The sequence below is a fragment of the Cyprinodon variegatus genome, unplaced genomic scaffold (genome assembly GCF_000732505.1).
Source record: "Cyprinodon variegatus isolate N-32 unplaced genomic scaffold, C_variegatus-1.0 Scaffold492, whole genome shotgun sequence".
Classification (NCBI taxonomy): Eukaryota; Metazoa; Chordata; class Actinopteri; order Cyprinodontiformes; family Cyprinodontidae; genus Cyprinodon; species Cyprinodon variegatus.
This window is the reverse complement of record NW_015150945.1, coordinates 517,653-530,944: the sequence shown is the minus strand read 5'-3', so window position 1 is coordinate 530,944 and position 13,292 is coordinate 517,653. Positions and strand designations below refer to the sequence as shown.

Genomic DNA, 13,292 nt, shown 5'->3' with positions numbered 1-13,292 from the left:
TATATATATATATATATATATATAGTAGCAGCCATTCAAACTTTCCTTGATGGGCCCTTGACTGGTCCCCAACAATTCCTTTTTAAACATCAGTCTTTGTACTAAAATATTTTTTCTTACATTATTTGTGGACATTAAGATCTAAATTACATACCCTTTAATTCAGTGAAAGGGTGGAGTCAGAGTAAATAAAAATGCACGCCCAGGAGAAGGCCAGTGGCTGAAAGTTGGAGGGGATTGTGCTGGCAGCTGCAGGGAAGAGGGCTGCCATTCGGCTGGCTTATGACTGAGAAGGGGCAATTTGAATGGCTGCTACTGTATATGTCAGACTATGCTGACTGGCATTTACATAACACATTCTCAGTCTGATAGAATGTTTCATTCCAAATACTTATTGTATGTCAAAATAAATGATATAATTTCACTTTTTCTTTTTTTGGTTTTTGATTGCAAATAAGTCTCATTTCATGTTTTGAGCATTTAAACAGATTCTGATACCCACCACCAGGAAGGCAAACCACACCTGAGTCATGCAAATCAAGCTGACTTTCCACTAAGTGCTTTGATCAATGAAAAGTTGAATGGAAAATCAAAGTGTGACAATAAAACTTTTAAAAACCACACATAAAAAAAAAGTTAATCATTGCAATGAACAATCTGTCTTATGACATGCTAACTAGCTGAGGTGCAACCGTGAACAACAGGGATGATTATAAGTGCCTTAAAAAACATTGTGAAATACCAGTAATCATAAACAAAAGGGTGAAGTTATTCAGTACCTTGGTGTTTTTGAGCTGCTGGAGTTAGTGGCTTGGGTTTTAGTAGCAGTGGTTAGTGGTAGTCCTTATAAGAGAACGGAAGGCAGGACTACCTCCAGCGTTACCTAGAGTCTGGGAGTCCAGGTCGTCATCGATAAACTCCTCCCCTTGGATGATGTGCTGGGTGTCCTCGCTGTGGTTGACAGGGCTCGTCATCTCCTGTTCCTTCTCATTGTGCATCTGGGCATAGATGTTGCGGTTTCCAGGAAGCTTCCTAAAAAACAGTGGAGGATAGGCATCCTCAGTCCTAAGCCAAGGACTGTGGGATTTGTTTTTTTCATGAGATGGGGCTGTAGAACTGCATGGCATGTTTTAATTCAAGTGACTTTCTGGTGGATATTTGTGTTTTGGACTTAGGGTTGTGATACTGGTGTCATTTGTGAAAAAAAATTTCATGCAGTTCCTAAAACACAGACTAAGTTTCATGCAAAATATTGCTTTTTTTTGTGCAAAGAAGGAAGAGGGGTACAGTATCTTTTAACGTTAAACATTTTTCAGATTTGATTTTCAAGAAGTACTTTTTAGCAATAATAATGAATCGAGCAAACAAAAGGTTTCATAGCTATGAAGACATTATTTAACATTTCATCATGCTTTACCCATTTTGTTCTAAAAAACAATCTTGGAGTTGAACTTGTCATGCCAAGACCTTGATTTGAATAAATTCAATTCAGTTTATTTATATAGTGCCAATTCACAACACAAGTCATCCCAAGGCACTTTACAATTCAAAGAGATCATCCAGTCAAATTTATTTAAAAAAAATTCTGTATAAGTTTAACTGTTAACTTTTGTGTAAACCTTCGAAAATCCCTTCCTACGGGAAATGGGGCATCAAACATCCTGTACCTCCCAAAGTCTCTAGAGTCTCAAAGAGCTGTTTTTTAAATGATGTCGGATACAAATGTCTTAATTGCTAATTGTTAAAGTAGCACCACATAGAATAGTGGAGCATTCTGGTTCCCTAACACCAGATGGGACCTTTGGGAATCCAGTTGAAGTCAAAACCAGGAGCCACATTTTAATGAGTTTAAATCCATGGCCAAAGAGTCCAAACCACACTGCCTCTAACCATGGGACTCAGGCACCTGTGATTCCAGAATAATACTCTGCAAGTGCATTGAAAAGACTAACCCCGTCCTTCACTCTGGACCATGATGCACTACCAGCAAAATGGAAAGTTCAAGGAACTCTGGCCTAAACTGCATTTTTTTATGTTAATCTGTGGTCAAAATACCATATAAAAGGGGCTTTTTGAGTATTTTCAGTTGTATAAAAATACATTTTCAAGATGAATAATAGTTTTCTATCTAATTTAGAGTTCATGAAACTCCTGTATTTCATTATGGGTATGTACTTTGAAATTCTTACTAAATACATAGATATCTAAGGAATGAACTTTAGAGGTGCACGGGGACTTTAATTGTGTAAGTCCACAGCAAATACAAAAAGTTCTGCAAACCAAGAAGTGAGACTAGCAACAACAAAACTGAGACTAATGCAAAACATCTTTTACTGCTTATAGTGTGCTTTTTAGTTTACGTGTTCTGTGTTTTAAGGTTATTTGTGTATTTGAAGCAGATTTGTATTTGCAGATTTTTGACTATGCTGCTCTATTTTGTGAGTGCAGCACTTCTCATGTGTTTTAAATTGTTTTGTGTTAGTCTTGTTTTTGAGTTTGCTGTAGTTTTTGAATTTGCTGCAAATTTATGCATTAAAAGGCTGCTCAGACCTCTCAAGTGGCATTTCGCCACCTCAAAAGGGGGATTACTGGGAGTTTATTTATTTTAACCCCTTAAGCCCGAAGAGTTTTAGGAGCAATTTCCATCTGAAATTACATATCTGATTAAATCAAGTGTAGCTCCAAAGTTATAAAGTTGAAACTGAGGAATTTTTTTTGCAGTTTTAGTCATTAAAGAATATTTTCTAAGTGGAACTTCTGGCAGTATTGTACTTAATTAACAGTTGATAAAACAGCAAACTAAAAAAAAATTAACATTTTGAGCTTTACATAATGTTTTTCTGAAAAATATATTTTGCAAAACACTTCATCATCAAAATGCAAGCTGTTTTCTAAAGATTCTGGTGTAACAATTTTCCTATACAGTAAAGCTGCTATTGGCCATTTCTTCTTTTGTGATATTTGAGAGAGAAGAAATAAGAACATCAAGATTGATGAAATGGCGCTTGCAGATGCGGGTAAGGTGATCTGTCTTCTCAGCAGACTGAACAGTTTACACACTAAGCATGCCTGCAGATTGCTTCTCTGAAAATGATCCGACAATGACCTCAAACCACTTGGAAAGGTGAGGGTCTCTAGTTTTCACCGATACTAGGCAATAGGGGGTATGAATAAAAACAGCTCTGTGCTGTTGCACAATTCCGGCAAACTTGAACATGTCGGGTGGAATTTAATTATTTATTGCAAAACAAAAAACATTTGTGCAAAAATTGTATTAAAACTTGTATAGAACCTTTAAAGCCCCCTCTTAAAAGGCATGTAGGTGAAGAGAGAGAACAAAATATGCAGGTTATGAAATTACTCTTCATTGTGTGTATATGTGTGACATCCTGCACCCGGCTTTACACTGACATCCTGTGTTGATATGACGACTTGCAAGAACGACACTCCAAATGTTGCTTTAGCATGAGAAGCATCTGTGTTTATGTTACATGTAGGATGACCTGTGAATTTCTGTTATTACATCATTTGGAAACTTTGACGTTTGGGTGTGTGTGCAGGAAGCTGCAGCTTCAGACTTGAGGAAAGCCAGATAGAGCCAGATGCTCAGTTTGTATTTTTGTTTTTAACATAGATAAGCTAAATGCATTCAGACTATATCTTGACAGGGCATAACCCTAGAATAAGTAGGTGAGACATGTTGAGCTAGGGGACGATCTTTGTTTGTAGTCTCAAAGAGGCTAATACTGAGCTGTGGTCCAGGCCTGAGGTAAAGTCTTTCTCTGTATGATGTGTTTATTATCTACAGTTTTGTTATAATTGAACAGAAAACATTCTGTTATTACTAAAGGTATTTTCTCATTTTTGCATCACTTTGAAAACTGTTGCTCACAAATAAAGAATTAAACATCCTTCACCCACTATAGTTCATTCCTTGATGCGCTATATTTATTTAGCAAGAATACATAGTTTTAAAAGCTTAGCAATAAACTTGGAGTTGAATGTTCCAGCAGGGTTTGTAAGTTGTATTCTAAGTAATATATTTATACCAAAAAAGTTAAGAGTAAAAAAAAAACACTAGACTTTTTTTCCCCCAAGTTAGAAGATAAAGACAAACTAAAACCTGAGTCCACCAGTTTTCAGCTCCTAAAAACCTACAACACAGTGATACAGTTGATTCCTTACTGCTATGATATCAATCCTCATTACCATGCAGGCGACCAAAACATCACATCTAGTCAGCCAGGCCAACAATGACCCTAACGACTCCCTTTTCAGAGGAATAGGCCAGTATTGGGTATTGCAGGCTAACAAAGACATCAACAACACTCCACTACTAAGGGGTGGAACCGTTTTTATGGTTCAGTTTGCATGTTTTCTAATCCATAACAAGGTTTTGTTGGGCTACTCTATAAAGTTTGGAACTGCAAAACCAGACATTTTGAGTTGAGAAACCTTCCTGGATGGGAAGCAAAACGTCTTCAGACTTGGAAAACAAAGTCCAGTGGTTTGTTTTTTTACTTTTTTAACTTTATTGGAAGGACAATGACCTGGAGGAATGAGAATATTCACCAGCATAATATGTCTCCTAGTTTTTTTTTTTTTTACAAAAACTAGAAGACATATAAACTAACTCAAAAATAAAAGCTATTATTATTATAATGCTTCACTAAAAATAAATTCACAAGAATGAGTAAAGAATTTCTATAGAAAAAACTACTAACATAACATAACTAACGTGGGGTAACATCTATGAATCCAGACAAACAAGAAATTACTGTTTGCGAGGATGAGGCTTACCTTTTAAACTTATAAAGAATAAATGAGCCAGTGCCAATGACGCTTATTAGGAATATCACAGCTAGTGCCCAAACACCTGGACCTCCAGCTGCTCCATGGTAGCCTGGGAGATAACAAAAAGGCACAGATATCAGAGAAGAACAAAAATATTTTTGTTGGGAAACAGAGCAAAACCAATAATTTCTTAGAAAATATGCATTTGGTGTCAGAGAAGAGGTGTAGAATAGGATGGTACAACACGTTCAAACTGGAGAATATTTAGATCCAGTCGGACACAACAAAAGGAAAAGGCGAAAGGGTTTAAACTGTGTTTGAAAGGGTTGGATGAACGCACCATTCTCTGTCGCTGTGGCTACTGAGTCATTAGCAATTAGACCTATTTAATAAAAATAATTATTAGCATGCTGTTAATGTAAATATGTCAGTAAAATATTAATTGCAATAAAATAAAAAAAGATAATTTTAAATAGACTGTAACAGTCATAACTTTGAAGTCTACCTGCATTTGGGTCGGCTAACATCACCAGCACCCGCAGACCTCCTCGGACCATGAAGCTGATATTCTTGTCGTTGAAAGCTTGCATGACAGCTGGAATACGCTACGAATATGAACACATTTTTATTGCTTAATTTTTACTGGATGTGTCAATATATTTAGGCAAAAAGATGGTAAAATGGATAGACATATAGTAGCTGTGTAGGTTTGTGTGGGTTTACCTTATCAACAAACACACTGCCCTTGGCTTGTTTGGTGTCCAGTGGCAGGACATATAGGTCAGCAGTAGTTGGAAGGCCTGGGTTCACCACAGTAACAAGGGCATCCTGAGGTACACCTGTGGTCTGAGGACATACACTTATAATTAAAGTAGAACTGTGAATGGCTGGTGATAAACACCATTTTTACAAAGAATATCAGTGTATTCTCATTATCAGTTCGTATGAAATCGTACGAAAAGTTTTTGACGTTTTTTTCGTCATATTTCGTTGTATTTTTACGTCTTGCCTCGAGACAAGATATCCGTGCGCATGCGCATCTTACGCACCATTCAATAACATACAATTTAACATACAATTAACCCTAACCCTAACCCTAACATACAAAACAGCAAGCAACCTAGTGAATCATGAAGTAATTATTGCACTTTCCATCCCAGTTTTACGTCCGTCCGCCGATCTGCTTTTTTCGTCTGTCTGGCTGTGCATGCGCACTGATATGGTTTTTCGAGGAAAAACGTCAAAAACGTACGAAATACTGTGCATAACTTTTCATACGATTTCATACGAACTGATAATGAGAATATGTTGAGAATATTTATTGTATCTTTTTCAGCAGCTAATTTTTTTTTCCACATTGAGAACAGCACTAATGCCATCTGAAATGAAACCTATAAAACAAAACTCACATCATGCCTTATATTCTTATATATTCTATAAAGCCTGGAAATCGACACTACTCCAGACATCTTAAATTTAGAAAGTTTTCTAAATGGGAAGTGAAAGATCTTCAAACTTGAACGAAAAGTCCAGTGGTTTTGTTTTTAACTTGTTTTTGGAATCATGACTTATAGACCTGCTGATGGAAAAATGTTAAGAGTGTTGGCAAACATTTAGTTTAGAGGGCAACCTTACAATGTCTACTCAGGGAGTAGGGTGTTAATATGAAAGTCTCAAACAGTTCAATTCAGTTTATTTCTATAGCGTCAATTCACAACACATGTCATCTCAAGGCACTTTACAGTTCAACCAGATCATAGAGTCAAATTGATTCAAGAAAAGCCAGTTGATTGCATCGACTCATTAACTCCAACGCAATCCCTCACACTAAGCATGCTTGTAGCGACAGTGGAGACGAAAAACTCCCTTTTAACAGGAAGAAACCCACAGCAGAACGAGGCTCAGTGTAAGCGGCCATCTGCCGAGGTCGGCTGGGGTTCAAGGAGAAGGAAGCAGACACAGCTGATTGAGGGGAGCTATGGTAGTTGATGGTGAAGATTTAACAGGTTATTCCAAGAGGGTCTCAGAACTAATCTCTTTGTGAAATAATGAGAAACATTTTGGTTTATCCTTTTAATTTTTGAGAAGTGAGCAGGAGATTTTCTTCACATATTAGAATCCAAAATTTCAAATGTTTTGAATAAACCCTGGAGTAAATCTAATTAATCTTCAAAGACCTACCTTAGAGAGAAGCTTGGTGACCACTTTGCCGATGTCTTCCCTCCATTCTGGGATGTTCGGGTTAAAACGGTCCAGGTTCTTGCTGAAGCTCAGGGGGATGACTTGAAAGTTATCTAGAGGTAAAAGTCAATTGTAATCGGAGTTAGAACCCAAAACCCAGATGATCAGAGAAGTCCAGTTTAACCTTAGTATAGTTAATTATAGAAAATCAAAGCTATGGGAACACACCGCTCTCTCTGAACGGACATGTGTATTGCTGCTAATCGTCTTAGAGGAAACATATGAGGCAGTTAGTCTTTTCTGGGCTGTTGGTACAGAAAACTTTAGGGAAATGGGCTACCATTTGGCTGGTGTTTGACTGGGAAGGGCCATTTTGAATGGCTGCTACTTTAAGCAAGCGTTGTTACAATGATGCCGCTTTCAGCCTTAAGTTCTGATAGCCTTACCGTAGACTCTGACAATCTTTGTATCTTGCACCATGGAACGGCCATTGGAAGCTTGGACGGTGACAGAAAATTCTCCGCTCTCTGGGAAACGGGTCAAAAGGCTGTTCTCCAGAGTCAGTTTAGGCTGGAGAAGAGAATGAGAGTCTGATGGGTGACAGGGAAAAACAACACCAGCATAGACCAACACAGCTAGAACTGATAACACGTTTAACTGTTAAATCTCTTATAATCAAATTATTATACATAAAAATATACATTTATTGTGTATATAAAACATACTTTATTATATTACAATGCTTTATTAACATCAAGCTGCTGCTTCAAGAATTTAATCCATTTTGCAGACAACCCTGTATTAAAAAAGTAATGCCTAACTGTGAAGCAGAAGGTTCATTGCATGTTTTCTAGAATTCTTAAAGGGGTCATAGAATGCAAAACCGAGTTTCCATTGTCATAGAGAATAACAATAGTTCAGTGGGTGAAATGGACGTACAGAGAAGTTCAAACCCCATTGATAAAACGGGCAAATGCAAACGAAGCACTGAATTGATGTCAATTTGGGGTTGTTGTCTTATTTGGTTCTGGCCTGTACTTTTGTCACACCCCGAAAGTGACATACAGACCAGCCCACTGGTTCACTATCATAAATGCAGCGTTCCAGAGAAAGGATCTGAAGACTCAATAGGCATGGATTATTTTTGTCTATCAGAACATCCCTGCAAAGTTTGATGCTCAGCTGTTCAGTTGCTGTAAGCATTTTACCGGAGACAGTTTTCAAAATCTTGGACAGTTCAAAGTAGGATTTGCTAAACTTCTTTTACTGAAACGAGCTGGAAAAGTCGAAGTATGACTCAGTTGCTAAGCTGTTGATAGTAATGCTAGCATATCTGTGGTGACCAGTTTTGGATTTCTGTAAAGGAGGACGCTTTTTTTGGGGGGGAGCTCCGGGGCTGGTCTGGGAACCCCGGCGGCCAGGGACAGAGTGACCGAACCCGAACCGGTGACGGTAGACGCTGCCCCATGCTTCCCCCCGCCTGAAGGCAGGCGGTTGGAAGCACGGGGCAGCAGCTACCGGTTCGGTCGCTCCGTCCTTTTCAAAATCTTCGTCGGAGGCAGGTGGGCAGCTCCAGGAACTCTGCTCCAGAGTCCGCTGCTGTCGACCAAAATGCCGGACTATTTTGAAATTACCCCCAGACATTTTTTTTTTAGGTATGAAAAGAGGACATCTGGTCACCCTACCATATCAACAATTTGATGTTTCATGAGTAAGTGCTTGTTGTTATGATGCGTCTTTGCTCAGCAGCTTCGCTCGTTGTAAACCAACCAATCAGCGCATAGCTCATCTAAATATTAATGAGCATACCATAAAAGGAAGAAAATCTGTCGTTCAATCTAGGGCTTTTAACCAGGCTGCATTAGGGCTCATAGAACAGCAAATATGCCATTTTTGAGTCCAACCAATGTTACACACCCTATTCAGAGACCTTAAGGACCAGCTCCAAATAATGACACCGTTAATAAAATCTGAAAAGTTTGGTACACATCAGTGTTTTGTCCCCTGTACACTGATGTAACCAAATAATATCCAGTAGAAACAGTTGCTTTAGAAGTCAGGATGTTTAAAGTGTTGTTTAAACTCAGCTTGAATCCAGTTGTTAGACAACATTAGAGAGAGGACAACTTTGTGAAGACCAAGTAGCACATCTGACTGATAAAGATAAACTTAAGGGATAAATGGGTATTGACTATGGGTATGCAGATCTGACTGGGTATGCTCATCTGACAGAACAGCAGGCTTCGCTTATAAAACAAAGATACTCAGCATTTTATTACTTTTCAGCTGAAAACATAAAGTCTTTGACACATCTGTAAAACTCGAAGATGGTGAAAATGTGAACTAACAGATCAGGCAAGGACAGCATTAAATCAGAGCATCAAGACAGATTATGATCATTCTGTGGTACAGTTTTTTACGGTACTAACATTTTTAAACTTGATGCAATACTAGGAAAAATATTCAAAACCATTTTCATTACCGTGGAAACATTTTTTCAAGGTAAGATTATTTCTATTTATGGGCAAAGAAATTGTTTACAATAAGATAATCAAACCAACATATATAGAAAAGTGTCTAGAGGATTACAACTAACCAAATTAAAAATAAAATCTAATAAATCACTAAATTAATAACTGGTTTAATATGTTTAGAAATCTACTGAATAAATATGTTGGAAATAAATAGAGAAATAAAATGGGAAGATCAAATACATTTTACAAAATGGTAAATGCATGTGATATTTTAAGAAAAAAATCCTAATTTTTAATAGCTACATTTAAGTATATTGTTTACTTATTTATTGGGCATTAATATATTTCTGTTTACATTTTTTATTCTATCACTATTGGCTCTCCATAAATGTCAGCACTTCTTTTTACAAATCCAACAGAAGCACATATGAAACACTGTTGCCAACTTAGCGATTTGAAATGTCAATCTGTAATTATGGGTTTTATTATTCTGTGGCTTAAGGACCCGGTAGTCTGACACAAAGAAACGGAAATTGAATCATATAACAGAAAGTTAAAAGAAACAAATAAAGTTTTTAATTCAACCAAATCAATTTTCAAAGCAAATAAACTATTTGTCAATGAAATTAGATTCATTTTCAAACTAATACATTGAATGAAATCAATAAAGATTCAGTCTGAACAATTCAAATACATTTTCTGATGGCTCATTTTTCTGCCTATATATCAAACTGATCCAGATCACATACAAGGAAATTGGCGATTATACTGCGAGTTAATGCGAAAAATGGGTAGGATTTTTTTTTTTTGTTAAAGACCATTTTGTTATAGATATCGGAGGACAATGTTAGGTTTATTCAATGATGATTATAAAGTTAATGTTTGTACATATGAACTATTGGAGAAATGAGATGCTTCACTCCGTTTACTGCAAACTGTCATGCAATGGTGGTGGAAAATTGCTAATGTTTGTTCACGGCTAATCACAGTTCTCAGAAGACCACTCTGTTCTGTGATTCAATCAGAGGAGCATTTTGTCCTATGACCTGATCAGTTGCATTGTCAGAAGAACACTCTGTTTTGTAACCCACCCCATGTGTTATGATCTGCTAATAAAAGACGACTGCAGGAGGGGGGTCGGGAGAAAGACTTAAAAGTTGGGTTGGGCTCTTTCCACTCCTGCAGGAGCTGTTTGAATCTCTTTCCTGTGTGGACTCAGTTCTTCTTTTACGAACCTACATTTTTGAACCTAACAGACAACATTTCAATTTTAATATTAATTAAAATACTATTGCGAAAAAAAGTTTTCTGAGTGAGTGAATGTTGTTTTTATTATCTCTAATTTTCTTTCCTACAAAATTTTGAATTGGACCTTGGCTGGTTCCCTACATTTCCTTTTTAAACATCAATCTTTGTACCAAAATATTCTTTCTGTCATGATTTGTAGACATTAAGATCTAAAGAGAAGCATCATCTCCTGGTCAAACTTGGTAATTCAGTGAAAGGTTGGAGGTGGTCCCTCCAGCGGCTGGAAGTTGGAGAGGATTTCAGTGGGAGGAAAGTGGGCTGCCATTCGGCTGCCGTTTGACTGGGAAGAGCCATTTTGAATGGCTGCTACTGTCTATACTGTATATAACAAGAATATAAACTTTTTTTATTGTATTTTAGGTTTTATATTATGTAATACCAGCAGAAGATATTAGACGTTACCTTCAAGTTGTCTCCAAGCCACCAGTAAAAGACAGTCAGGTTGGCGTTGGTGGGAAGAACTATGGCTGTCAGGTTGACCTCATTGTTTCTCCTGGCAATGGGGACAGCTTCCAGGTGAACTTCCTGCAGAGGCTCTGTACAGGATAAGGATTGACTATTATTCTTATATGACCACATGTTTATTTTACTTTGCTTCACCCCAAAACCTCTCTCTGTATGTTATCCTTGCCCTTCCTGTCACGACCAGTTATTTACTTAAATGTAAAAAAAAACAAAAAAGACACATTCAGCAAGACTGACACAGTTTCCTCTGCCCCCTTTACACATCAATTAACAAATTGGGTCACTTCCATAAACCTCTCTCTGTATGTTATCCTTGCCCTTCCTGTCACGACCAGTTATTTACTTAAATGTAAAAAAAAAAAAAAAAGACACATTCAGCAAGACTGACACAGTATCCTCTGCCCCCTTTACACATCAATTAACAAATTGGGTCACTTCCATAATCATGCCTAAGGTTTTGCTCCTTAATAAGAATAAAAAAAGCTTAGAGGAGATCTGATTGTCTGGTAAACAACTCTTTTAATTCTAGTTGAAACCGCGCAGCCTTTCCCATCAGCTTTAGCTGTGCTACTAATGACCGTATTATTAATTTTCACAGACAATATGGCAATAATCACTACGGCTGCATTAGAGGACAATGTTATGAGGTATAATTGCAGGAAATATCAAACACAGAATGGGTTTTATTTCACTTTTTACATAAGTTTGATTTAAAGAAATTACCACAATCTGTAAAATGATTTAACTTCCCTTCTCATTGCTGGTTAGTCCAGTATTGGAGCACCTTCTTAGCATCCACTGTGATTGCCTGACCACTTCCTGGTCTTCTTACCAGAATTTCCTTCCTCAAATTTCTATTATAATTCACCTTCTGTTTCTTTGCAGTAATGATGTTGCTGAAAAGTTGCACTAATCTTTCTGATTTGGCAACAGTCTATTATTTGCTTTCTTTGTCACCAAAATGCATATACTGCTAACCATTCAAGAGCAGCATCTAATTGTTCTTGAACAGTTATGGTTTTTGTTTTTTGTCAATTCCTGGTTGGCAGGTAAGGGTTAAGTTTAGTGCCACCAAAACATATAAGAATAACTTTCATTTAGATTGAAAAAAAGCAAAAAAGGATGTCATAAAAATAGTAAATTGTCATTCCTGAGAAAAAGACACAGCTGTAAGGGTTCAAATTAAGTGTATTTAGTAAATCAAAGCATGGTGCGCATTAATAGGTACACCTTTCTGCCATTCAAGAGATTTATAACCTTACTTTCATTAATATAGAAACAGATTTGTCTGTAAAAATCAGGCCCATTTTCAATTATTCCTGAACTAGACTATGTAGCAGTGGAACCGTGTCCTTGTAGTAGGGGAAAAAAGTATTCAACTATTTACTCCAGTCAAATAAACAAGATCGATGGTGTGAGGGATTTACCCCCCTCACTAATTGGTGTTGTAAGCAGGCATTTCATGTCTTTCAGAAAAAAAAATTGTTATTGGGGGAAGGTTTAAGTTTTTGTCTTTATTGATGTAACTTGTATATTTTTGTTTGGTTCTCAGTACTCTGTTTTTCTTTGAGGTTACCTGGTCACGTGTTGCCATGGAAGCGCACCCATGAGCAGTGCTAACAAGGACCTGGTGTTTCCAATCAGCCTCATAAGGGAAATCCATACTAACTCAGAAGGAGCGGAGATGTTTTGAGTTTTGTCTGGACTTGGAGTATTGTTTAACTTCAATTTGTTTAAGTTAATTGTAAATGTGTGTTATTTATTGTTTTTCCTCTAGAGGTATAATTTAGTTCACTTCTTCACAAACAGAAAATGTAAATGTTAAAGTTTCCACCCCTTACAGGCTGATAATTCAGAAAGCTGGGTTGTTTAAATGTGGGTGTGCTTTCTTCTCTCTGTGTTTTTTTTTTTTTTTCTGCTGTGATTGAAGAGAGTGGAATCCTTGCCTCTCTGCTTTGAAATTTAAGAGGTCCTCTTTGCATATACACTCACCGGCCACTTTATTAGGTACACCTGTCCAACTGCTCGTTAACACTTAATTTCTAAGCAGCCAATCACATGGCGGCAACT

At 37.1% G+C, this 13,292-nt stretch overlaps 1 protein-coding gene across 3 annotated transcripts in view; it reads right to left on the bottom strand.

The window, feature by feature from the left end:
- The window catches only part of LOC107094590 (VPS10 domain-containing receptor SorCS2-like), a 49,496-nt gene that overhangs the window by 2,409 nt on the left and 33,795 nt on the right, over window positions 1-13,292 (bottom strand). The window contains exons 12-18 of one of the 3 annotated variants that reach the window (XM_015390300.1): window positions 11,160-11,293; window positions 7,422-7,545; window positions 6,976-7,088; window positions 5,518-5,640; window positions 5,300-5,399; window positions 4,801-4,903; window positions 884-1,077 (exon numbers count right to left, since the gene is read on the bottom strand). In XM_015390300.1, coding sequence (XP_015245786.1) covers window positions 884-1,077; window positions 4,801-4,903; window positions 5,300-5,399; window positions 5,518-5,640; window positions 6,976-7,088; window positions 7,422-7,545; window positions 11,160-11,293 — 891 coding nt within the window. Of the gene's footprint in view, window positions 1-779; window positions 1,078-4,800; window positions 4,904-5,299; window positions 5,400-5,517; window positions 5,641-6,975; window positions 7,089-7,421; window positions 7,546-11,159; window positions 11,294-13,292 lie in introns of all 3 variants that reach the window. The other 2 variants (XM_015390301.1, XM_015390302.1) reach the window with 2 other exon arrangements.